Source organism: Candida jiufengensis, assembly GCF_024610255.1.
Source record: "Candida jiufengensis strain CBS 10846 chromosome Unknown scaffold8, whole genome shotgun sequence".
Lineage (NCBI taxonomy): Eukaryota > Fungi > Ascomycota > Pichiomycetes > Serinales > Debaryomycetaceae > Lodderomyces > Lodderomyces jiufengensis.
This window is the reverse complement of record NW_026261555.1, coordinates 317608-345144: the sequence shown is the minus strand read 5'-3', so window position 1 is coordinate 345144 and position 27537 is coordinate 317608. Positions and strand designations below refer to the sequence as shown.

The 27537-nt window shown below is 27.5% G+C and overlaps 8 protein-coding genes across 8 annotated transcripts; 1 reads left to right on the top strand and 7 right to left on the bottom strand. All coding sequences in view use genetic code 12, as the record gives it.

The window, feature by feature from the left end:
* Positions 1-62: 62 nt before the first annotated feature.
* Positions 63-1292, bottom strand: KGF54_000454 (uncharacterized protein; the record flags this gene model as incomplete). The annotated part of the gene is made up of 1 exon (XM_051765249.1): positions 63-1292. The coding sequence occupies one exon, from the start codon at positions 1290-1292 to the stop codon at positions 63-65; it is 1230 nt and encodes a 409-aa protein (XP_051622444.1).
* A 301-nt stretch (positions 1293-1593) lies between these two features.
* On the bottom strand, positions 1594-3200 carry ZCF18 (Zcf18p; the record flags this gene model as incomplete). Its single annotated transcript, XM_051765238.1, has 2 exons — positions 1594-3060; positions 3114-3200. The coding sequence occupies 2 exons, from the start codon at positions 3198-3200 to the stop codon at positions 1594-1596; spliced, it is 1554 nt and encodes a 517-aa protein (XP_051622443.1).
* Positions 3201-3533: 333 nt separating this feature from the next.
* Positions 3534-4748, bottom strand: KGF54_000452 (alkene reductase; the record flags this gene model as incomplete). The annotated part of the gene is made up of 1 exon (XM_051765227.1): positions 3534-4748. The coding sequence occupies one exon, from the start codon at positions 4746-4748 to the stop codon at positions 3534-3536; it is 1215 nt and encodes a 404-aa protein (XP_051622442.1).
* A 412-nt stretch (positions 4749-5160) lies between these two features.
* Positions 5161-6312, bottom strand: KGF54_000451 (uncharacterized protein; the record flags this gene model as incomplete). The annotated part of the gene is made up of 1 exon (XM_051765216.1): positions 5161-6312. The coding sequence occupies one exon, from the start codon at positions 6310-6312 to the stop codon at positions 5161-5163; it is 1152 nt and encodes a 383-aa protein (XP_051622441.1).
* Positions 6313-9155: 2843 nt separating this feature from the next.
* On the bottom strand, positions 9156-10289 carry KGF54_000450 (uncharacterized protein; the record flags this gene model as incomplete). The annotated part of the gene is made up of 1 exon (XM_051765205.1): positions 9156-10289. One exon carries the CDS (start codon positions 10287-10289, stop codon positions 9156-9158), a length of 1134 nt encoding a protein of 377 aa, XP_051622440.1.
* Positions 10290-10631: 342 nt separating this feature from the next.
* KGF54_000449 (uncharacterized protein) lies at positions 10632-12023 on the top strand (the record flags this gene model as incomplete). Its single annotated transcript, XM_051765193.1, has 1 exon — positions 10632-12023. One exon carries the CDS (start codon positions 10632-10634, stop codon positions 12021-12023), a length of 1392 nt encoding a protein of 463 aa, XP_051622439.1.
* Positions 12024-12029: 6 nt separating this feature from the next.
* TRY5 (Try5p) lies at positions 12030-14501 on the bottom strand (the record flags this gene model as incomplete). The annotated part of the gene is made up of 1 exon (XM_051765182.1): positions 12030-14501. The coding sequence occupies one exon, from the start codon at positions 14499-14501 to the stop codon at positions 12030-12032; it is 2472 nt and encodes an 823-aa protein (XP_051622438.1).
* A 10298-nt stretch (positions 14502-24799) lies between these two features.
* On the bottom strand, positions 24800-25882 carry KGF54_000447 (uncharacterized protein; the record flags this gene model as incomplete). The annotated part of the gene is made up of 1 exon (XM_051765171.1): positions 24800-25882. One exon carries the CDS (start codon positions 25880-25882, stop codon positions 24800-24802), a length of 1083 nt encoding a protein of 360 aa, XP_051622437.1.
* Between the last annotated feature and the right edge of the window lie 1655 nt (positions 25883-27537).

The window sequence follows — 27537 nt, the reverse complement described above, 5'->3', positions numbered from 1 at the left end:
TAAATAATGCAAAAAATTGGTTTATTACAAGTCTATAACGAAAGTCTATTAGAATTCTAAATCTATAAATTTACTTCACTTCTTTGTATTGGTTTTGCGACTCTTTTCTTTTCTGTGTCTTCATCATAATCTTTACCATCATAAGTATTATAACCCCAATTATAAGGTTGATAAAATAATTCTCTATTATATTTGACTAAACTTGATGGATCATTTTTCAATTTACTGACTAAGTCAGGATTTGATATAAAGTACCTTGAAAACCCAACTAATGTTCTACCATTTGAAACATCTTCTTTTATTTGTTTGAATTCTGGTGCGTCATAAGTATAATTTCCAGCTCTTAACGTTATACCTTTCCATACCTCCTCCACAAATTGATTTGATCCTTTCATATCTTCAAGATCAGCAGTAACAACACCTTGTACTCTTGGTTCAACAACTGATACATAACCTAATTCTTGACCATTATTTGCTCTTTTTTGTAATTGATCTAAGAAATATGAGAACTGAGGAATAGGACTTGTCTCTTCATAGATACCTTGTATTTCTGCCCATGGAGAAAGTCTAATAGCTAATTTCGATGGTGGTATGATTGTAGATAAATGGTCAATTAATTCTAAACCAAATCGAGCTCTATTTTCAATTGTACCACCATACTTATCAGTCCTTTGATTAGAACTTTCATGGAGAAAAGAATCCGGTAAATAACCATGTGCAAAATGTATTTCGAAGAAGTCAAAACCAGCAGACATAGCGTTCTTGGCTGCAATTGCATAATCTTTATGAATAAGATCATGAATTTCTGGAATTGATAATTCCGTCAATGGAAGTCCAGCTTTCTCACTCAAATGCTTTGTTCTACCATCAGGATATATAACACTAGGAGCTACATACTTTTGGCCTTCTTTTTTCAAAATTCTTGCATCAGCTACTCTCCCTAAAAACCAAGCTTGCAATGAAATAAATGATTTTTTTGCATGAACAGCATCAACAATTTTTTTCCAAGCTTTTGTTTCTTCTTCAGTTGCAATAGCAGGTATACCATCATATCCACCAGCCCCTCGACTTACAAATGTTGCTTCTGTAACCAACAAAGTTCCTGGATATTGAGCTCTTTGAGAATAATATTCTAACATTAAATCTGATGGTAAATGAGCACCAATTTCATTTGGTGATTTAGCTGCTCTAAATCTTGTTGTGGGACAATAAACAATTCTATTAGATAATGTGACATCTCCTACTTGTATTGGTTCGAACACCAAAGTATCTTTTAATGGTGATTTCGACATATTTGGTTGTTAAGATTGCAAAAGGTTTAAAAATGTAAATATAGAAAGAGAATATGTGGAGAATTTTATATGGTGAAGAAAAAATAATCTTATAACACAAAAACAAGATCTTCATTTCCGTTTCAGTTTCTGCAAAATTATCCGCTTTGATTACTAATTGAGTAACTCAGATAAAGGTATTTAAATACGAGGGTTCTTGATTATGCAAATTCATGCAATACGTTCCTTACATGTAACAGCTGCTTTTAGAAAGGGTCTACACTTGTAGAATTAGTTTAGGAACATTCTATTTACTCCGATTTTAACCTAATATCAAATTCAATGTATTTATCTGCTTCTTATATTCTTCGATTGGATCAAAAAATGGGAAATTTTCAAAATCTATAGACATGAAATGTTTCTGGACAACTAAGTAATACAAACATTTTTCCATTTCACTACTTAAGCCATATTCTTCCTTGTACCATATAAGATATTCTCTCCATATATTTTGTTCATTATACATTTGAAACCTTGCAATTGAAGCAATACTAGCATAAACAAATAATATTTTTAATGCAAATTGATTCTTACTATAAAGCAATTTTTTAAAATTCTCAGTTATTACCATTAGAAATCTGAAAATTGGTATTGGAAATTTATAATAATGACTTCCATAAAGAGATTTTGTCAAATAATCAATATTTGTTCCAAAAATTTCTTCAAATTGTGATGATTCAAGACTTAATTCCAACAGATCAATATAGGAATACATATCATTCATTAAATAATTAATTATTGGATAACCGCAATCTTTTGCACTAGGACTACTTCTCAATTCTTCAGATTTGAAGAATAACAATCCAGCCATATCTGATTTTAAAATCGTAGCTGCACAGTTTAACACAGTATCTCTTGTACCACTTGATATTTGTATCATATCTGTTTCTTCCTCTTCTCTATTGAAACTTATAAGTTTGATCAATTTATGAGGTTGAACTCCTAAAAATGAAAAAATCAATATACTTGAAACAACTAATTCTTTTGCAACCGTTGGATCTTGGAAACCTCCAGAAACTTTATGTAGTTCATTTATTTTCTCACTAGCTTTTTTTAAAGTTCTCAAAAAGCCTGAAGTGGTTTTTAAATAAAGATTAGTCTTTGATTCCAAACTTAAGTTATGATCCCATTTTTTTGAAGTTTCAAAATTTGTAATTCTTCCATTATCTTCACTTTGAACGATTTCTAAATCTAAAGTAGCACTTAATCCAATAGCACTAAATGCAAAAATCAGTTGTCTCACCAAATCACTTTCTAGAAAAAGACTAGGGACTTTATATTTCCATGCATTATATATACCTTCATTTACCCCATAACTAAATAATTGAATACATTCAGAGTCAAAAAATTTTAATAACCTCAATTCAAATTTCAGAATTCCTAACATTTGAGACGACTGATTCAACATTAATGTTCTTGTTAAATCATCAACCGGAGTTGGACTACTTTTTGATCTATGATAAGATAAAAATTCATTTTGATCCCCGGTATGAAGAACAAAAGGTGAATGAGGTCCAAATAAAACAGATGCTGGATCATATGATGCTGGAGTTGATACATTACTTGTGGAGGCAGATGTCGAAGCCGAGTCATCTAGTAGCTCTATCTTCAGTGATTGATTATATAAGGATTTCAATTTTTGTTTTGATTTTGTAGGCTTGGGAATTGGATATATACATTCTCTACTTGTATGAACACAATATTCACAACTTGGTTTAGCTTCATTACACTAGGAACCTGTTAGTATAATTAATAGTGAGTTAATAATAACTCTTCACATACTTTTATTCTTAGCTTTTTACAACTTAAACACCCATTTCTTGATCTCTTCTTCACTGGATGAGGTTTATCTACTTTTTCAACAGTCATTCCCAAATATAGTAAAATGAATCAACTACTAACACTTATTCACAATTGACCTCTTTATTCTGATTCATGTTTTCAATTGTTTCTAAAAATAAATTTAGATTGAAGATATTGAATACGGAGATTAATTTGACAAAGCCCGACTATCGAATTAATTAAACGCGCTTTAAATGGAATTGAATTTTGCAGCCGTACCAAACTTTTTGAGGTCAATATCATTGAATTTTTTTTATCTTCAATACTTTATATGTTTATTAAGTGTCTAATCACTAAAAGTCAAAAGATCTATTACTCTCTACTAACAATCTATAACTATCTTTCTAGCAAATCTATAAATTAAGCTAATGCAACACCAACTCTTCCTTGTTCCTTCTTTTCGTCAAATACTTCAGTTTCATCATGATTATTATAAGTATTATATCCCCAATTATTTGGATTATAAAAAGTATCACGATCATATTTAAGCAAAGGATATCCATGTTTCAATCTATTAACTAAGTCAGGATTCGATGTGAAAAAACGAGAAAATCCAATTAATGTTCTATTATCTTCAATATCTCTCAAAAGATCTTTAAAATCTGGAGCATCATAAGTATAATTACCAGCTTTTATGAGTTTACCCTTCCATATCTTGTTTGCAAAGTCATTGTTTCCTTGTTGTTTATCTTTATCTACATCAGCGTTACCCGAAACTCTTGGTTCAACTAAAGATACATAAGCTAATTCATTTCCTTGGTCTGCTCTTTTTTCTAATTCTTTCAAAATATATGTATGAATTTCTTCACCTTCTGGTGCTGATGTTTGGAAAGTAGCCCATGGAGATAATCTTATAGCTAATCTGTTAGCTCCTACTATTGGAATTAATTTGTCAACAATTTCCAAAATCAATCTTGCACGATTTTCAATAGATCCACCATATTCATCAGTTCTCTTGTTACTCACTGGATTGAGAAATTGAGATAAAGTGTACCCGTGGGCTGAATGCAATTCGATATAGTCGAAGCCAGCGGCTAAGGCATTCTTTGCAGCGGTTGGATATTGATTGTTGACCAAATCTTTAATTTCTTCCAAAGTAAAAGCTCTTAATTCATTTCCCGCTTTAATTGCGTTCTGTTCACTTTCTTCATTAATATAAGCAGCAGAAGGAGCTAAGAATGGTAATCCTTTATCTTTTAAATTTTTTGGATCAGCTGCTCTACCTAAATGCCATAATTGAATACTTGAAAATGAACCTTCTCTATGAATAGAGTCATTAATCTTTTTCCATGCTTGAACATGTTTCTCAGTGAATATACCAGGTACGCGAGAACTACCTGATCCTTGAGGGCTTGCAAAAGTTGCTTCAGTGATAATCAAAGTTCCTGGAGCTTGAGCTCTTTTTGTATAATATTCTAATTCTAAATCTACAGGGGTATGATCTTCTGTTGCTCTTCTTCTTGTTGTTGGAGCAAACGCTATTCTTTGATTCAAAGTGTTGGACCCAACTTGAATTGGTTGAAATAATTTTGTATCTCCCAATGCTCTAATCTTGATTTCTGTTGATTCTGACATTTTGCAATTGATTAGTTCTGATTATCGGAAAAAGAATGTAGGTTGGATTGGTGAGACTTTATAATTGATGAATAAATAGAGAGATCAAAGCCATACTTTTCAATTTATACCACAAGATTTGTAAGCAAATTTATGGTTAGAATTTGTGAAACCTTTCTAAATTTTTATTTGTAAGCAAAACAAAGAAAATCATGAAAAATGCAGTTGATAAATAAAACTTACACAAAAATAAAACTTTTAGTTTTGCTACACTTTAAAACTTAAAGTGATTTTGTACTCAATTACGAAACATCTCAACAAACAAACTATTGTTTTGTAGAGTATAAAAAAATTCAGTATTCTACATTTATGAGTTTGCATCGTTTTGACATAGTCACATTAAATTATATAAATCCATATAAATCTATACAAATCAAACAATTGATCTCAAGTGATTAATATAGTTATTCCAATTTTTGTTACTTAAAATTTCATCATTTAACAAAGTATGAAATTTCTCACAATCTTGTGTAGTTAATTTTGAATTCTTTAAAGTTAATACAGTTTCGATCTCAGAATAATAATCATTAATAGTAGCATAGCTTTGTTTTGCTTCATCAGTCTTAGTATCTGAAATTTTATTATCCTTTTTATCTTTTTCATTGAATTCTTCAATCATTAAATTGTACTCGTATAATCCATCTATTATTTTGTCCAAAATGTAGTGCACATCATGACTCAAATGATTGTGTATTAAGTTGTTGAATTGCTTTTTGATTAATTTTAAGTTGTTCAAACTTGTATCGTGCACATTGATTTTTTTCAACAAGCAATTAAACATGGTAATTGTTGACACTAATTCTATTGATGATTCATATAATTGATCTAAAATATTTATTATTTTTTCATGATATTTTGGGGAAGGTATTTGTGGATGTAAAATCAAATCATGACTGAAGGATTCAAATTCTTGGTTTATGAAATGTTGTGGTAAGTTTATAAGATTTTGTGCATAAAAGATTTCGTTTGATAAAAAAGATGAGAGTATAGATTGAGATGATTCTTTTGTTGATGTTATTGATGGTAAGGTTTGTTTTACATCACTGATGTATGATGCAGTATCTGCAATTTGCTTTTGTTTTTGTTGTTGTAGATATTGTTGTGTATATTGATTTTTGTCTGATGCCAAGTCAGGTGTTAAAAGACTATAGACTTCTGAAATTATACTCCCCGTTTCATCCAATTCTTCTTCGTCATCACCTGTTATATCGTGGTTGAAATATCTTCTCAATCCATCTAATGCATTTGATGTAAGATTTGGTGAAAAATCGTTGCTTGAATCTAATGATGTTGGTTGTACTTTTGACGGCTGTGGGGATATTGGAAGTGATTTGTATAGTGAATCTGTTGATGAGATTGGCATATCCATGGATATCGGTGTTATTGGTAATGATGATGTATTGTTAGATTCAATGTCGGGTAGTTGATTATTTAATGACAATTTATGTATATTATCTAATTTTGTAGGTTTTCCAGTGGGATGATTACCTTGAAAAGTACTATTTAGTGGTGGTAATACCGACATAATTTGCTGTCTTGATCTAATTTAATTTGACTGGTATAGAGTTTTAGAATTGATTTTTTTCGGGACAATAATAAGTATAATGAGCTGAAAATTTGAATATGTATAAATGTAGTAGTATCTCTTCCGATTTAATTACTTAAGTTCAATGAATAATGAATACTTGAACTACTCTTGGTACTTTTAAAATATAATTAATGATTGAATCTAATAATGAAAAAAGAATATTCAAAATAATTTATTATAAGAAAATTGAAATATTATATAAATACTACTTACTTAAAAATATAATTCTTCCGCCTTTAATTAAAATATTAAACGTACCACAAAGATCCCCAAATTTTAAAATCTAGTTCTTTTTAATTTCTTATTATTCAATTCAAATTAATTCTAAACCAAGAAAGAACTTTAGTGTCATTTATGTAAAATTTCTTAGATCACCCCCAAACTTAGTGGAAAAATGATTTTGTGTTCTTACATTGGTATAAGTTTTTTAATTTCAAATTTAAAACAAAAGAAATCTAAGGTTAAATGTATTGATTATTGCTATAATATAATACTGTTCTTGTTTTAAAATTGACTTCCAGTCTGAGACAAGGTTAGGTTATATGGAACTTATAAACTTTTTATTCTATCCCCAGTTAAGAGTTGTTGATGTTTCACTAAGGAAGTCCATCGTTATTTTATTCAACTACCAATTGAGCCTACTTTCAAAAAATGTAAATTAAGATGGCTATGGAAAAAATTTATTAGTTACCTCTCCCCACCTTTTTTATTGTTTTTTTAGTATTTTGTTAAAAATTATAGAGATCGATCCAAGATTTTAAGCCAATTAACAAGAAATACATTATTTCAAGAAAATGCCTTTGCATACTACGTGAAAAATACATAAAGTCCTGAAGATTATACTTTTTCTTACTTACAAGGTAACTTGTGGAAACTGGAGAAGTTGGGGAAATACATAGATAAGCTTTTCCAATTAAAACGAGGGTGAAAACGTTTTTGATTAATTGAAAATTTTGAAATTTTTCAAATTTTTTTTCTCTCTTTCAAGAAATTCTAGAATCTACAAGTAAAATTTGAATTGCATATTCTCCATGTTAATACGTTTAATCTCTCACTACAAGTCGATGTTGTCGAATGTGCAATTGAACCGAATTAATTAACCTTATGCTTAAATAGGGTTTGTTAAAAAGGGTATATAGTTCTTAAAGAAGGTTTGGGATTAGCATAATCAGTCGTTTATTTAAAAATACGTGGGGTGACAGGTAAGTTTATTTCTCTATCTTGACCTAATTCGAACGCTTTCATATTTCCGAAAGTTTTCTATTCCAGGCTTTTTAAAAACCTACGATATATTTGGTCATATCTGCAATCTATTGATAAAAAACTCTTTCCAAATTTAAGCGGAAGTCCAGCAACTATAAAAAGAAATTTATTGAAGTCCGGAATATTTGATTGTTGGCGCTACCAACTAGCTTATAAAAGTTATACCGATATCTGAAATATATTTGAAGCATCCCTTTTGTACTTTCCGTACCCGCGAGGTAATTTAATTATGATGACCATTTAGTTCTACAACTAGCTAATAAATTTGAGGCTCAAATTTGACTGATCGTACTTGCGAGTTTACTTTTGTTTAATAAGAAATATCTCGGTACCAAAAATATCCCTTCAATAGTAAACTACCTGCATTACAAACTCTCGAATCAAGAAATTTGGCTAGACCAAAAAATTGAAACACTTGGGGTGATCTGTAACATTCATTTTGCATCATACTTAACTTTTTTAAACAAGTTATTGTAACATTTTGGTCATAGCAATCTTCGGAAATTACAATAGGATTTATAATTAGAACAAAGAATTTATTTCTGTCTAACAAATAGTACCTGGAATTTTACTTTTCCGTAACTACTTTGGAAATACAACTCCTATTGTTTTCGTATTAGCCACAAGCTGTGACTACATTTGGGTAATTTCAGGTTTTATTCTATAAATTTTTGGTTTGCAGAATCAATATCATGTAATTATACAGACGTTGTAGAATAAAATTCAAGTTCAGGCTTTTATGGCTAATTACAAATGGAATCTATATTCATAAATACCTGAATACACCATAACAAAGGCTATGCTGATGAGTTCTGTAACAGAAACAGCGTATTTTGTACTCAGAATTAACTTCAAAACCTGTATTCATGAGTGGTGAAGTCCTTAATCCCAAACTCATGTAATTATAGATACATCAAAGCTAACGCTTGTGTGTTAACAACAATTGATTATTTCGTTAGCTTGAAAATATCAAGATGGGTGATAAAACCGAGTTTTGAATTCATAGATCAAATCGCTTTTGAAAAATTGACAAACAACACGAGCGTGAGCGATTGATGGCTTTTTATATGTTACTGTAGACCTGAAGTAATTTCACTTAAAGATCCCCAGTCCTTTATTAAGTTTGTTTTTGTGTAATAGTTTGAAACATTGTTTTGAACATAAGAGACTAATTTATTGTATATAAAGCTTCTTCATTTCCATATAATTCTTTCCAGTTTTGAGAAGTAGGTATGATATTCCTTGAAATCACCTTGTTCAAATACATGTTTCAGAATTTTACGGTTATTTAATAATGAAGTGAATAGATCTTCACACTGAAATTAGTATTTTCAATTAAGCTGTCTAATGAGGAGCTTTGATTCAATGAGAGATTCTCAATCCTTCTTTATATTAAACCATGGCAATGGCAAGTTCTCTGTACTTTTCGAACTAATCAAACTTCATGTATTAGCTAAGAGCATTGATGTTAAAAAATTATGCAAATTTTCTCATTCTCTCTATATATTTATAAACATCTATAATTCATCTTTTTTGATTTCGTTCTTTTTCGTGGATTCAACACCACCAGGTATTAATACTTTATATTCAATAAATAAATCACCAAATTTATCTTCTTCATCATGATCATTTAGTATCGGCATACCTTTACCTTTTTGAATTTCAATTTGTCCATCAATTATAACTTCCCCTTTTGCTCGTTTTAGTATAATTTCATGATCAATTTCTGAATCTTCATCTTCTCCAAAAAATTGTATCCTTCTCTCCCATCCACCATTTAATGATTCATTTAATGTTATAACTTCAGTACGATATAAATTATCTTGTATTCTTCTATAACCCCAACTTTCATCAAATTTTTCTCTAAAATTGATAATTAAATCTCCTGCAATCCAATTTGGTGATTGATCTCCTTCCCCTTCTAATTTTCTAAAACTATCTCTTTTTTGTCCCGGTTCTAAATGTATATCATAATGTCTTTGACCTCTAGTTACTCCTGATCCTTTACATGTGGAACATGGATTTGTTATTTTTTTACCTTGTCCTTGACATGAATCACAAACCATTCTAATTTGTTGAGAAAATCCCGGTGCTAATTGATGTTGTACAGTAATTTGTCCTGATCCATGACATTTCTCACATTGATGTGTCTTTTTATCTTTTGATCCTGTTGCTTCACATGTATCACATTTATTTTGCATAATAACATCAAATGAAACTAATTTACCTCTATAAAAATCCTTTAATGATAAATGAATATCAGTTGAAGTATCTGAACCTTTGGGGACTTGTTGACGTCTGCCTCCATGACCGCCTGCACCACCAAAAAATTGTCCAAACATATCACCAAAATCAAATTGTTGATTTTGTGGTTGACCATTTGGATCACCAAATTGATCATAATTTTTTCTCTTTTGTTTATCACTTAATACTTCATATGCTTCACCAATTTCTATAAATTTATCATGAGCTTCTTCATCCCCCTGGTTCTTATCTGGATGGTATTTCAATGTTAATTGCCTATATGCTGATTTTATTTCTTTATCTGATGCTGATTTATCCACACCTAATATTTGATAAAAATTCTTTTTTGATATTACTAATGAAATTAATGTCAAAATGATGGTCGATAGTAGAAATGTGAATTGCATTTTATGTTATGTATTTGATGTTCTTATTGTGTAAAATGAATGTGGTTATGATGAATATACAAGGTTCAAATTACTTTAATTTGTTTAATAATTATGAATCAATAGTTATTTGGCTCTTGATTTAATTGAACTGAAAATTGAAAAATTAATTTCTTTACACGTCAACATAAAAAATAAAAATAAAAAATTAATACCGTTGGATGCTACCAAATAATTTTTAGCGCGATCATATTTGTATGTAGAATCTGTACTACTGGCTTTGTGTCATAGAAGTGCATCTTTTGTAGTTCATCAAAAGTTTACGAATTATGGCTAATTCATATATTTCCATGATGATTGATGATGAAATACAAACCAGTTTCAATCACTTATATTAGTAAAAATGATAAAGATGCGATATTTGCATCATCAGGAATCAACATTATAACGAAAAATGAATCATATGTCCTAACAATAAATCATATACCCCACATCTCAGATTATAAAATATATGTAAATCATGGACCAAACAAATTGGAGAATATAGTAAATTGGAAGGAAGTACGAGTGGTGAAAGAAATAGAGTTGATTCAAGAGTTTAAATATTTCAAAAATGAGTTTAATATTTTCCCATGTGATCAATTTCCATCAAAAACTATATCATTAGTGAAACTTACTTCAATACCTACCACCGATTCTCATGATTTCGAAATAGACTCAGATATCAAAGTTGGAGAAGCAATAAAAGTAATATCAAGTCCATTCAATCTAACGAATCCTTTCATTTTTCAAAATTTTGTCAATTACGCTCACATTGTCAATCAACTACAACATAATTATTATTTAAGCGACTTAAAATATTTAGATAATACGAATGGTGGAATAGTTATAAATCCTGCAAATGATTCAATTCTAGGTTTAATTGTGGGTAATCTTAGAAAAATCAACGGAGATGGAGATCTAACCATAATAATACCATTTGATAAAATATTTAGACTACTAAGCAATGATGAAATAATGGAAGTAATTTCATCAAATTCTGTATCATCCTCCTCAGTCGTTCCGATAAAGATCAAAACTTTGAAGAAATATACATGGGGTTCATGTGTTTACTATGAACCAAACGTATTGATTACAAATCATCATGTTATATCACCATTACTTACTGAAAATTCATCAACTGCTGAAATTATACTATCCAACAAAGTCATATATATAACTAAAGAACAAGTTAAAACACCAACTATGGATCTAGACTTGTCATTTATTTATTTAAAAGAACCTTTACCAGGAAATATTCCTGTCAAATCATGTACAAGTTACACAACAGAAAATAAAGTATATACTGAATCATATGGGTTATACTTAAATGAAAACAATTTATCAACAATGATATGTCCAGGTTATATCAACTACATATACACCACAAACAATAATGTTAATGGAATGATTATTGCTTCAACTTCTTGTTTCAATGGTAGTTCAGGGGGTGGATTGTTCAATTTTAATAATGAATTTATCGGTGTGATTTGCTCAAATGCTCAAGTTAAGAAATTTAAGTCGTACCAAAAAGAACCAGAAGATGAATTTGAAAAAATTACAAATTTTACATTTATACTACCTGTTGACATTATTAATTATTGTTTTGATAGCATAGATAAAGAAGTAGAAATAGATTCTACAATTATAGATTTATGGAAATTAAAACCATTCCACCAGGAAGAATTTATTGATTACAATAAATTTAAACTATAAACAAAATTAAACCCCATTTTGAGTATTAAATCCATCACTACCACCACCACCACTTGGTTTGTTGCTAAACTCATAAGAATTATAAATAACGGTCATATATTCATCAATAAATTCATTTATAGCATAGCTTAATTTATTTATTTGTTTACCACTTGTTTTAGTAGTAGATAATTCTAATTTGGCATCAATTTCTGATTCTAAAATATTAATCCAGTTCAAAAAAACTAACTTTAGTTTGTTTTTAATTATCCAAAACCATTTACCGTTGAATTCAAAAATTTTTTCTGCTGTTGTTGGTGGTGGTGATAAATAATTGTTGAACACGGATTTATCATCTAATAACATATATATCAAAGTTTGTAAAATGTAGTTTTCTTCAAATCTTAGATTGGTTTTTGTTGTTGTTTCATTTTCGTAATACCAAATCATAATTAATACTTTATTCATTATTAAATACCATAATACCACCAAGTAATGAATAGTTTTTAGTTGAATTATATTATATTCATATTGAAACTTTATGGAGTTATGTGGTAGTTGTAAAAAATTTGATAAAAATATTATTGGTAATGATACTATTGATAAATTATTATTTATTTCAATTGAATAGTTTTTCAAATCTAAAAATCGAATTAAAAATGAATTTAAATCGTTATTAGGATTTAATTCGTGACTTGATGATTTACCAAGTTGAGCTTTTAAAAATCGATCTAAATTTAAATTTATGATGTTTTCTTTTAGGATGAGTAGTAGTAATTGCCAATTATTGAAATGTTGTGGTACAAATATATAATTATTTAATAATTCATGAAATTTCAATGGACAGTTGATAATCAAGTTCTTTTTGAATATTTTAAATATCTTTTCACTGCTGTCGTTATTTGATGATTTATTCATATTATTCTGAAAGTAGTTTATAGATTTATTAATTAGAATAACCGAATTATGCAAGACATTCTTATTTTCAAAAATTTTTGGATCTGATTCTTCATTAGTTTTTAATTCATTAGTTAATGTAGCAATGATTATATTTTTCAAAAACTCATTTTCATCAATGATTAAAGAATTCTTTTGAAATTTTTTCATTGTTTCAAATAATGTTTGATCTTGATCAACTACTTTATGTAATAATATAGGGTATATTTTTGGTGAATTTTCCAAATAAAATGATAATAAAATGAAGATACTCCAAAATAAATTTATATTTGAATCAATTAATTTTTCATTTGGATTTGTAAACTCACTTAAATTGGATATGATGATGAAACTAATTTGATCTAAATAATCCAACATAACTTGATTATTTAAATAAATGGTTTGTTGATCTTGATCCATATTTTGATTTAAATCATAATCTTCTAAGTCGTAATTTATATATATAAAGGATAACAAAAATAAATTATTTGCAATTTCAATTTGATCTATTGGAATGTTACTATTGTTGTATTGAGGTATCAAATTTCTAATTAATAAAACCCATGACTTTTTAAAATATGCTAATGATTTTAAAGGATTTTTATTTAAAATATAACCTAATGAAATTATTGAATAAATAATTCCAACTTTAAATAAATTTGGCTGTGGTGGTGGAATTGAAGACGATGCTGATACAGGATCAATATAATAAGTACTTAAATAATAAATTAAGTCTTTTAATATTGATTCAATGACTGAAAAATTATTCAGTTGTTCTTGTAATGTAATATAACCAATTAAAAAACAATCATAAATCATATCATTGCTTGAGTTAGGTGATGAATTTAAATTTAATATATATTTCAACTTTTTAGTAATTGATAACAAATTAATTAATGAATTATCTGAGTTTGTTGAAGTTATTGATGACGATACTGAAACTTTTCTTGTTTGAACATCAGATGACGATCTTCTTTTTTTAGATGATGTCGATGATGATGACATGGCAGTTGCAGTAGGTACAGTATTCATATAGCTATAGTTACTATTATCACTATTATTACTATTTGTACTATTTGCAGGAGTCATTGCAATCGAAGAAGGCATTACTGTTTCATTAGTATCACAGTGATATTGATTTGAATTTCTAAGATTATTGTTGCTTAATGATGAGTCGTTATATTGAAGTGTATGTGGTTGTGGTAGTGAATAATTTTGTTGTTGTATTTGATTTAGTTGTTGTTGTTGTTGTTGTTGTTGTTGATGTGATGCATTGCTACTATTGGTATTAAAAGTACTAGATTGATTGTGATTGTAATTGTGACTGACATTATTATTGTTATTGGTTGATGGATTTGGTACAATACCGCTTAAATTTTCAGATTGATGAACAGTTCGACAATGCCTTTGTAATAAATCTCTTCTAACAAATGAGCTTGTACAATATAAACAATGATATGGTTTTTCATTCGTATGAGATCTTTCATGCCTTTGTTTATGTTCAGATCTAGTGAATGCTTTTGCACAAAACCCACAAATATATTTTTTTTGTGGTGTTGCCATTTTTGTGTTATTTAGATTTTTTGTTGGTAAACTTAAATATTTTCGGAGTTGTTAGTTGTAATTAAGTAAGTGAAATTTAAGATGAAGTTGAATTGACAATTATTGTATTATAGAATCGAAAAAAACTGCTAGTTGGAAATGCAGCTAGTGAAGTTCCTCTGAATTTTGAATTGATTTATTTGATAAAATTTATGTATGATTGTAATAAATAATATAATAAATGCTAATAACAAAAGTTTTACAACCAATTGAACCTATAGGTAATAACTTGAGTTGAATTATAAAATATGAACAAATAATATAAAATCAATGAATAAAAACAATTAAAATTGAATTGAAAAAGATATAATAAGTGAACTAAATAATTTGCAATAGGTGTGTATAATTAATTGGTTGTTAAAGTATAATGTGTGATCTCTATGTGTTGTAAAATATTAATGATAGTTGCAATTAAAATATTTTGTGTTGTGATTCATATTTAATAAATTCTTTTGATTGATCTAATAAAAGATCAAATTATAACAACAAAAATTTATTTCATAAATTTAAAATATGATATTGGTTAAAGTATAAATATAAATATAAATAAATATAAATAATTGTTGGTTGTAAAAAAAAAGTGTTTAAATACATAATTTTATATTTAAGTAGAAAGGAAGTAAAGTATTATGTATAAAATATTAATATCATTTTTGTTACTTCTTTTTTTTTTTTACTTATTATGGTAGTTAATACAATTTAATAATTATTTTTAATATAAATACATAATAATACCCTTTGTTACTTAATCTATTAGAACTTTATTTTAGTTCTTATATATTCTTCTTTGATTGAAATTACAAACGTTTAACTTGAGTATTAGTCAGTGAAGCATGTGCGTGACAATTTTTTTCAATGTAAAATTTGTAGATATTATTTTGGTTTTGTAATTTTCATTTTATTAAGTTAGTGGAGAGTAAATACGTTTATAACTATAGTGTTTAAACAATTAAGTTTAGTACTTAACAAAAGTAGTTTATTTGACACTTTACTCCTCATATTGTCTTGTTTATTGTGATTTGAGAAGCCTTCTCTGGACTACTTACTAATCTGTTTTTTTTTTTTGTGACTTCTAATTTTAGTGTTGGCTGGTTGCAAAATATTTCTTCTTTATTTGTTTGAGCTTTAACTGAAATTAGACTAAAAACATTCATATTCCCTATGTTAGGTTTGACAAAATATGCAATAAGTGAAACATATTGTTGTAGGTGGGGATATTGTGAATAGTTTAAAAAATACAAGTTTTGAATCTGATCTTCGGAATATAAAGTAATTAATAAAAAAGTTATTTCTGCATATCTTCAAGTTGAAAATTGTGTTTCAGATATGATCGATATACCAAAAATTAATAATTCTTTAATATTTGAATTTTTCATTTGAAAAATATTAAAACTTGATATTATATTTGAAATTTCATAAAAAATAGAACAATTTTTTAAATCTTAAATTTTACAAATTTGAAACCTTATAGTTTATAATATAAATTCTATACAACGTATATGTATAATTTATTAAAAATTCACGATTAAAATTGTAGATCTTTTTTACATTTTTTAATTAAGAAATTGATAAACTAAAGTTTAAGATCTCTATAATTTACTAAACATTATATTTACGAAAATCTCGAAAATTAAAACCTAATTAAAAGAGATTATAAAATGATATTTTGTTTCAAGTAAATCACTATTTGAATAATAAATTTTTCAAATTGGCTGTTCACAAACAAGGGACCTAACAAAACAACACTTGTCCCCACTTTTTCCACGAATATTATAATATGTTAATCTTACTAAATCATTTACATCAAATATAATAAAATATTATCATTCTTTGAATATACGTTCCTTAAACAAATCTTATCAATTGTCATATTAAACAGTTAAGTTTAAGAGATCTAGGGCAAAATCGCAATTTCATATTTGTAATAATATATAAACAAAATACATATGAATCTCCCCCACTCCACCCCTCTTGTATTGTTTACTTAAATAATCAAAACCTGAGATGTTATAAATAAGGAACAATTAGGAACAAAAAAATTTATTTATTCTCTTGGTTTAGAACGTTTGAAATATTATTTGGGACTAAAAAAAATTTTTAGACAAAAAAAAAAACTCCGAAAGTAGTAAAAAGATTAAAAGAATAAACAAAATTTAAATTTTAGACCCAACAAAATTGAAATTTTTATATTTAGGACTTGAATGAGATAGTTTTTATCCTATAAAAAAACAAATGCTCAGTTGATCTTTTCGACTACATAAAAAAAACCAACTGGTCAGCTTGGCATTTCAGCCGTTTATAGCCAGTACTAAAGTAAAAAATGCGAAATGATCTACCTATATATTAATAAAAAAAATCATAAATATCCAACGGTCTTCTTAGTGACAAAATAAACAGTGGCCGTGTTCCTCCTCTGCTTATATTTGTATTTTCATAAAAATCTAAAAAAGGTCAAACCGTACCCATCGAAATAGTTCACAGCCTAAAGTTTGAAAATTTCAAAAGGTACAGAGATGAATTGAACGGAGAATGTATAAAAGTATGCGAGTATGATTGTTTCAATAACTATCTTATGAATGGAAATGATGAAAACATTCGAATAAACAATCAAAACTAGAGTTTACTTCAAATTATTAAAACAATCATAACGTTCAATGTTATTTTGGTTAATTTATAAATTAAAGATAATAAACATATTCGCTGATGGTCGTTCACAATTATGATAAAAACATAGTGTAATTACTACTTGACCAGTCTTCTAAAAAAACTAACAATTAATTTTGATGGCAATGCTTCCGTAAAAAAAAATCAAAGGTTCTCATTAATCTCAAAATCATCTATAAAATTTGGAACTTTACAATCTTATATAATAATTTTTTTAATTATTTTTAACATTATTTGAATATGTTACACAAAATCCGTATTTATTAGTAAAACTACAAATATAATAAAAGATTATCACATTTTATATTTGAATTCCTCGACGTCAAATAAATTTTCATGTGAACTTGAAGTGGGGTTATTTGTCAACAAAATTTGATTAGTCTAAATCTGAAAAACAACTCGTGATCTAAACTTATAATTCAGGTACTCGAAATTGATACTTCATCAAATTCTTAGTATTTCAGATGCACAGTCTTATGTAGTTTATGTTGTAAAGTTCATTGACTCAAACAGTTTTATCATTCGGATCCAAATATTGTTATAAAAGTAACATAATGAAACTATGAAACTAAAACATTCTTTCAATCTACTCTCTATTAGTGTGGAACGAAAAACAAACTGTGAGACCGTACCCATCGAAATAAGTCATAACTTAAAAGTTTGAGTATTCCGAAAAGTACAGAGTAAATTTACAAAATATAAAGTGAATTCAAATTCGTTTAAACGACACAACTTTGTCATCACCCTAAAATCTTTTATAAACAATCGAAAATTTGAAAGTCTTCCATTTGTCCAAATTGATAGTTTGGAGTTTTGGAAATATGGACTTCTTTCTTGAAGCAAAATATTTGAAAGGTAGAGTTTTTTCTCGCGTGCCATCTAAACACCTGAATTGGATGCAAAAATTAAAAGCAATAGAAATCAATGTTTTAGTTGAAAAATTGTCGTAAACTAATAGACAATTTTCATCGTTTGTATATATTTTTTTAATTCTATTGTTTAAAAAAATGTTTCAATAAATAACACAAAATGTGTTTCTCATTTAAAATAAAAAATTATTACTTTAATAACTGCTAATTTTGAATATTTTGATTTATCACATAAAAATATTATATGCAAAACGTTTTTCTAATTGTCTAAAATGAGCAGTTAAAATCATATTGTTGGCGATAGCAATTTAAGACGAGATATGGGAATATTTGAATTGTTTTGTCAGCATAAACTCCAAGTTCCACTTTATTTTGCCAGAATAAGAAATTTTTACGCTTTAAACAAGAGGAAAGACTCATAACCTTTATTTTGTTGTAAGACTTGATAAACTACAATTTAATCTTCCAGAAGAAATTATCTAAAAATGTATATTAATCACTGTACTACTCTATATCATCTTGGAATATTTATCACTTTTATATTTCTTAATTTTTTGTTTCCTTAACACCAACAATATACAACAAATCATCAACTTCTCATCACTAACAAAATCTTCACAAGATAAATAATCGTACATTTCGAATATCCATGCTGTATACAATTTGGAGTATGTTTTGAATCTTCAGATAATTCTATTGATCTTAATTTTTTATCATTACAATCTATATATTGAGCAATAGGGAAAGTTTAAGAATCTTTTAGAATTTTTCATTATTTCGTTTATTTCTTTAAATTTTTGACAATGAACTGAGTTGGAAAGTGTGTTGTTGATTGATGCAAATAGTTTGACCTTTCGGAGCCAAAATTGTTATAAATGCAACGAATTGAAACTATGAAACTGAAGAATTTTTTTAATCTACCCTCTATTCGTGCAAAACGAAAACCAAACTGTCAAACCGTACCCATCGAGATAAGTCCCAACTTAAAAGTTTGAGTACTCCGAAAAGTACAGAGATGAATTGAACAGAAAATGTATAAAAGTATTCGAGTATGATTGTTTTAACAACTTTCTTATGAATAGAAATGTTGAAAATGCTCGAAGAACCAATCAAAACTAGACTTTACTACAGCTAGTTAAAACAATCATAAAGTTCAATGTAATTTTGATTGAATTATAAACTAAAGATCATAAACATTTTGCGCTGCTAGTCGTACTTGATCGTAAATCATGGTGTAATCACTTCTTGACTAGTCTCCTCAAACAACTTAAGATGAAAATCAATGGAAAATTTTATGTAACAAAACAACAAAACTATCTCTCTAATTTCAAAATTATCTAAAATAATTGGAATTTTACAAACTTATATAACAATTATTCTATTGTTTAAAATTTGATACACATAATTTAAATTTAATATTCAAACTACAAAAATTTAAAAATATTATATTTTATATTTAAATTACTTGACGTCAAATAAATTTTCATGTGATATCAAAGTGGGGTTAAATGCCAACATAAATTAATTGTTCTGCAAAACAACTCGTTATCTAAACTTATAGTACAGGCCCTTGGAGGGAAAACTTCTTCAAATTCTTAGTATTTCAGATGCATAATCTTATGTAATTTATGTTGGGAGTTGATTGATGCAAACAGTTTGACCATTCGGATCCAATAGTTGTTATAACAGTCTAGAAGTAAAACGATGAAACTAAAACATTCTTTTAATCTACTCTCTATTAGTGTGGAACGAATAACAAACTGTCGAACCGTACCCATCGAAATAGTTCATAACTTAAAAGTTTGAGTATTCCGAAAAGTACAGAGTAAATTTAAAAAGTATCAAAGCGAATTTAAAATTTATAAAAGCAATACAATTTTGTAAACACTTTGAGAAAATTTTTAAATAATTAATATCGTGAGAGTCTTCCATTTGTCAGTATCAATAAAAATGGAATTCTTTTAGACACAAGGAGTGCGAGTAAATTTAATCAAAACCCAAATAAGACCTTTCTATGACACTTTAGATTTTACACTGATTAATATTAAAGGAATTCGATGTTTTAGTTGAATACTTTTTATAAACTAATGGACAACTTTCAGCGCCTTTATATATTCTTCTTTATTCTATTGTTTAAAAAAATGTTTCAATAACTTACACAAAACTCGAATCTAAAATAATAAATTATTACTTTGATAGCTGCTAACTTTGTAAATTTTGGTTTTTTAGATAAAAGCATATATGCGAAACTTTATTGAAATTGTTCATAGAGATCATATAAAGTCACTACTTTTATTGTTGGCGATTACAATCAAGTACGAGATTTGGGAATATTTGAATGGTTTTATTAGCATGATTTCGTAAGTCCACTTCATTTTGCCAGATTCATGAAGTAAATGATTTACACCTTAAAAAATTGATTTTATTCACATTCTTCGATTTTTTGTGAGAAACTAAAAATTACAAGTTAAGATTCCAACGGTAGATCCCTAAAAATGTATATTGATTACTTTTCTACTCTATACCATGACGGGATTTTTATCTCCTTATATTTCTTAATCTCTTGTTCCCTCAAAACCAATAATATACAACAAATCATCAACATCTCATCACTAACTGAATTTTTACCAAAGTAATCATGTATTTCCAAGTTTCCACGTTGTATGCAACTTTGATTATGTGCAGAGTCTTCAGATAATTCTTGGGTCTTAATTTTATATCATTACAATCTAGTATGTATTGAGCAATGGGGAAATTTATTAATTTTTTGGAATCTTTCATTATTTCGTTTATTTCTTTACTTTTTTGACATTGAACTAAGTTGGAAAGTTTGTTGTTGATTGATGCAAACAGTTTGACCATTCGGAGCCAAAATTATTATAAAAGTAGAAAATGAAACTGAAGAAATTTTTTAGTCTACTCCCTATTGGTGTGGAGCGAAAAACGAACAGTGAAACCGTACCCATCGAGATAATTCATAACTTATAAGTTTGAGTATTCCGAAAAGTACAGAGATGAATTGAACAGAGAATGTATAAAAGTATTTGAGTATGACTGTTTCAACAAAATTCTTATGAATGGAAACGCTGAAAATTGTTCGAAATATCAATCAAAAGTAAACTTTATTTCAATCATTTAAAACAATCATAAAATTCAATGTTCTTTTGATTTATTCATAAAATAAAGTAGTAAACACTTTACGTTGATGGTCTTTCTCAAATTAGATCCCTGTCAAGATTGATCCATAAACTATTTCTTTCACATCAAAAACAGCAATAAATTCGATAAGACTAGAAAATTTAATTGGAATATTTAGCAAAAAAAATCAGTGAGGCAAAACAACAAAGGTTACCTCTAGTTTCTTATATATTAATTTTTCTATTTTTTTTTTTCTTAAATCAACATACATTAAAATTACTTAAACTATATAAGATATAGTATGCAGGTCCTCTAGGTGGAAGACAATCACCTCCGATTGACTTTGGACTAAATTTTTGTAGCCATTGAATATTAACAATAAGATGAGACTCTATTGATTCAATTGAAATAGATCTATTGTTCAAAAAATTGTTTCAATTTGCTACACAAAACTTAAAATCAGCTGTAAAAAATTAAATAATATATGTTTTAATTTATTCGACAATCAATTCACATGTGAATAGAAGTGGGGAAATTTGCCAACAAAATGTAGTAATGTTTTCAAAACGATAAAGTTCGAATTTTGTCATAATAATTGTCAAATGGATTACTAAAGCATACTATTTTACTATCATAAGTATTCAGATTTTGGACAGTTGCTAAGACAGTACAACTTAGAGTTGATCGTAAAAAGCATTCCGGTTTTAATAGAAGAAGATGAACGCAACAACTCAGTTTCATTCTCTTAGCCTTACTTTCAGTATAATCAGAGGACGAACCGTACCCATCGAAATAGCTCATAACTTAAAAATTTGAGTATTCCGAAAAGCACAGAGTAAATTTACAAAAAATAAAAAGTTAATTTAAAATTCATAAAAACAAATAGAACCCCTTAGAAAAATTTTGATCAATCAAAAACGTAAGAGTCTTCCATTTGTTCAAAACAACAGTTTGGAGTTTTAAGAATACAGATGTCTTCTTAAAGCTAAACTACGACGTGGATGCCAAAAACGATCTAATGAACTGACCAACAACTACACATTAAATGATTTTAACACAAAAAAACATAATGCTTTACTTGAAAAATTTTCATAAACTAATAGACAATTTTTAGCGTATATATATTCTTTTTAATTCTATTGTTGAAAAAAATGTTTCAATAAATTACACAAAACTTGTCTCGAATCTAAATTAATAAATTATTAATTTAATGACTGCTAATTTTATTTGAATAATCAAATATAAACGTTAAATGCAAAATTTATTCGACAAATTGATAATGAGTATTTGAAATTAGTACTATTATGGTTGGCGATATCAATTAAAGACGAGATATGGGAATAAGTGAATGGTTTTATTAGCATAAATTTTTAAGTTCCACTTTATTTTGCCAGACTTTATGAGGTATAATTTTTACTCTTTAAAAGAGATGAAATATCCACAATCATCGATTGGTTGTGAGAAACGAAAAGCTACAACTAAGGCTTCCAGCGCTAGATATCGTGTGTATAAATTACTTCCGTACTCTATATCATTACGGGATTCTTGTCACCTTTATATTTTCTAGTTCCCTTAAAACCAACAATATACAACAAATCATCATCATCTCATGCTAACAAAATCTTCAGTAGATAAACAATCATGCATTTTCAAACATCCATGTCATGTTGTATACAACTTTGAGTATGTTTTGAATCTTCAGATGATTCAGTTGGTCTTAATTTTCTATCATTAGAATCCATATAATGAGCAATGGGGATAATTAATAATTTTTTGGAAAATTTCATTATTTCGTTTATTTCTTTACGTTTTTGACATTGAACTGAATAAAATTGGACAGTTTGTTGTTGATCGGTGTAAACAATATGACCATTCGGAGCCAAAATTGTTGTAAAAGCAACAAACTGAAACTATAAACCGAACATATTTTTTAGTCTACTCTCTATTGCTGTGGAACGAAAAACGAACAGTGAAACCGTACCAATCGAGATAAGTCATAACTTAAAATTTTGAGTATTCCGAAAGGTACAGAGATGAATTGAACAGAGAATGTATATAAGTATTCGAGTATGATTCTTTTAACAAATCTTTTATGAAAAAATATGATGAAAGTGTTCAATAAACCAATCAAAACAAAAATTTTGTTCAATTAGGTAAAACAATCATAAAGTTCAATGTTATTTTGGTTTGTTCATGAAATAAAAATAATTATTACTTTCCGTTTATGGTCTTTCTTTTATTAAAAACTAACAAAACACATCTGAATATTACGACTTTCATTTCGAAAAATATACTGATATTTCCAAAATCAATCATTCCAAATAAAAATCAGTGAAAAAACAACAGAGGTACTTTCTAATTTCAAAAGTGTTTAGAAAATTTGGAACCTTACAATCTTATATAATAAATTTTCTATTGTTCTAAGAATAGTTTTAATCTGTTACACAAAATCCATATTTAATAGTAAAACTACAAAAATAATAAAATATTATATTTCATATTTGAATTACTCGACTTCAAATAAATTTTCATGTGATTCTAAAGTGGGGTTATATTCCAACAAAAGTTAGTTAGCCTAAATCTGCAGAATAATCGTTATCTAAACTCGTAGTATAGGTCATTGAAAGTGACACTTCATCATGGCCTTGGTAATTTAAATGCATAGTCTTATGTACTTATGTACTTTATGTTGTGAAGTTTATTGATGCAAACAGTTTGACCATTCAGATCCAAAAGTAGTTATAAAAGCAACAAAATGAAACTCTGAAATTAATGCCTTCTTTTAATTTACTCTCTATTAGTGTGGAACAAAATCAAACTGTCGAACCGTACCCATCGAAATAGCTCATAACTTAAAAATTTGAGTATTCCGAAAAGCACAGAGTAAATTTACAAAATATAACGTGAATTCAAAATTCATTTAATCGACTTAACTCTGTCATCACCCTAAATCTGTTATTAATAATCGGAAATTTGAAAGTCTTCCATTTGTCCAAATTAATAGTTTGGAGTATTGGAAATATGGACTTCTTTCTTAAAGTAAGAGTTTTATCTGGCAACAAAGAAGAACTTTGCGTTGCAAACCAATCAAATTCTTGAACTGGATGAGAGAACTCAAAACAATAGAAATCATTGATTTAGCTGAAAAATCTTCGTAGACTAATAGACATTCTTTCGTTTATATATTATTCTAATTCTATTGTTTAAAAAATTGTTTCAATAATTTACACAAAACTTGTCTCGAATCTAAAATAATAAATTATTAATTTTAACAATTGCAAATTGTCAAAATTTTGATTTTTCAAATAAAAATACTATATGCAAACTTTACTCAAATTATGTATAATGAGCATTTAAAACCATTATTCTATTGTTGGTGAGAACAATCAAAGATGAGGTAGGGGAATATCTGATTTATTAGCATAATTCTCAAGTTCCACTTTATTTTGCTAGACTTTATGAAGTGGGGTTTTTACACTTTAAAAAATTGAAAGATTCATGATCTTTGATTTGTTGTGAGAAACAAGGAACTACAAATCAGGCCCCAACGGTAGAGTTTTAAAAATGTACATTAATTACTAATGTACTCTATATCATTACGGGATTCTTATCACCTTTATATTTCTTAAGTTCTTGTTCCCTTAAAACCAATAATATACAACAAATCATCAACATCTCATCACTAACAAAATCCTCATTAGATAAATGATCATACATTTTCAAATATCCATGTTGTATACAACTTTGAGTATGTTTTGAGTCTTCAGATGATTCTATTGGTCTTAGTTTTATGTCATTAGAATCTATATATTGAGCAATGGGGAAATTTAATAATTTTTTTGAGCTCTTCATTATTTCATTTATTTCTTTACGTTTTTGACATTGAATTAAATTTGATAGTTTGTTGTTTATTTGTAATTTTCCACGTGAGTCTGTATTTAGGTTGTGCGTTAAAAGATTTTCAGTATTTGATGGATCCATTAAATGTATAGATATGTTTTGATTGGATGATCTTGTAGCTGATGAGGTACCAGTTATACCCGTTATTCTGAAATGTCCTTGCTGAATTTTGAAATCTACGCTTGGTGTATTTGAGTTGTTATTTAATAGATATATTGTTTGATTTAATGTTGGGAATTTTAAAATGTAATAAGTTAAATGATTTGAATAAATTTTAAATTCGATTTTACAAAATATTTGTTTTTTATTTGTTTGAGTATTGAAGTTTTCAATTTCCATAAATGATGAGATTTTAAGTATATTGAAAATTTTTGATGATTTAGTTAAAATGGGGTATGAATTATCAAATATTGATGATTGTGATTTATATAAGTTTATGTTTGATTGTAATTTAGTTGGTGATGTTATTGGTATTTCTTTATAATATCTAAAATCTGATAACGATCTATTATTGAATATTGAAATTTGTGGGGTTATTAAAGTATCTTGTGAATATAATGAATTAAAATCTGATGATGTATCTTCATCTTGTTCTTCATCTTCAATATCATCTTCGTCCTCTTGGTATTCTTGGTTTATATGTGTAATCGCAGAAGTTAATAATTGAGTAGAATTACTTTCATTTGATCTAATAGGAATGGGATTTTGAAAATAATAATCTTTATTTATTAATGTAGTAATTGTGTCTTGGCTTCTAGTTCTCTGTAACATTTAAATTTTTCCAATTTCTCGTAATACTATATTCTGAAAATTCCTTCAAGTTTGATTCTCTATAATGTGTCAATTGGTTAGAGTTGTAATAGCTATGAGATGTTGTTAATTCTGTTATTCTGTTTCTATTTGCTGCACATTTGAAAAATTTTTGAAAATAAAATTTCTTTTTTTTTATTGTGTAAACTATGGCATATACAACTTTTAAGTTGATCTGCATTAAATATAGAGTACGGGGTTTTGTTCAGTTCGAGAATTTATTCGAAAGATACTACTGTACCGACCAAATTTGTAAATTGTATTATCAATTGAACTTACTTGATCTATATGTTTTGAGGACTAATTTTGGACCCATGGACGAAAGGAATGTTGCGTGTTAGATCATATATGAAGACCTAAAATTAATAGTAGTTAATATGCAAGATAAAGTACTAATGAAAAATATTGAAAAATTTGGACTAAAATTTGTATTAAATCATTTTTTGAGAAAGCATGAATTTATGAAAATTTTAATTCGACTTATTAGGAGTATAATTGAGCTTGTGATGTCCATGAAATGTCTAATGATATAAAAAATGAGACAATCAAGAAAGCAAGAGGTGCAAAGTATATATGACAATGCTCTACTTTCGTTATAGACCAAGTCGCTCCACTAATTACAAGCTTTAACAAAAGTTAGTGATCTCCTTCACATATGACAAAAATCGAGTTTGAATATACATCTCTAATGAGAATTGACTTCTAATCCTCTAATCCGTTCTTCGGCTCAGATTAATTACTGATGAAGTAAAAAATAATAATTTATTATATCTCAATACTCTATACTCCGAAATGGAGAAAACGTTCTGAAAAAATCTATGACGTTATGACTTAGATTTTTAATCTTAATAAGATTTTTACAAAAGAGGGGAATATAATTTTTATTTTTGCAACAGATGTTGAATATTTCTGAAACTTCGTGAGGCGACTTCGGTAGTCGATGTCCTGCGTTGTAGTTCAATTTTTCTCTCCATATGGTACAAGTGAAATTTTACTACATAACGGTAAAATTCTAGTTTTTCTTTAAGTAAGACTTATACTTAGACTTGGTATAACCATATTGTAGAAGTTTAGAAATAGATGATCTAAGCGAAGAAAATTTCAAAAAGGAGTAATAATGAAACACAATTAAGCTTTTTACGTATTTAATTAACCTACAGAACTAGCTAAGATTTGGTAGTTAAAAGTACAATATATACAAATTCTGATTCAAAAATTGAAATGTAACGTGAACTTTTCACAAATTAATTTCACGGTTCAGAACTATTTCAATCACAAATTTAGAAGCTTTATATACGAGACAAACTCCAATTAAAATATGACTTAAAAGATCTCCCTAAATCAATAAAATCTCAAATCTCGTCGTATCAAATCTCAAATTCTTTCGCTTTATTTATCTCATCTCTAATCCTTTTTTTTTTTGACGATCTTCGCATTTTCATCATTTCTAGAAATTAACGTAGAATCCAGCTGGTTTTGAACCTATTTTGCATATTTAAGAATATGTACATACTAATTAATTAATGTATTAGCAAACCTAAAAAACAAAAACAAAGATTAAAAATTAATAACAAATAGAACTAAATTAAATAAATGAACGATATATGATAATTCAG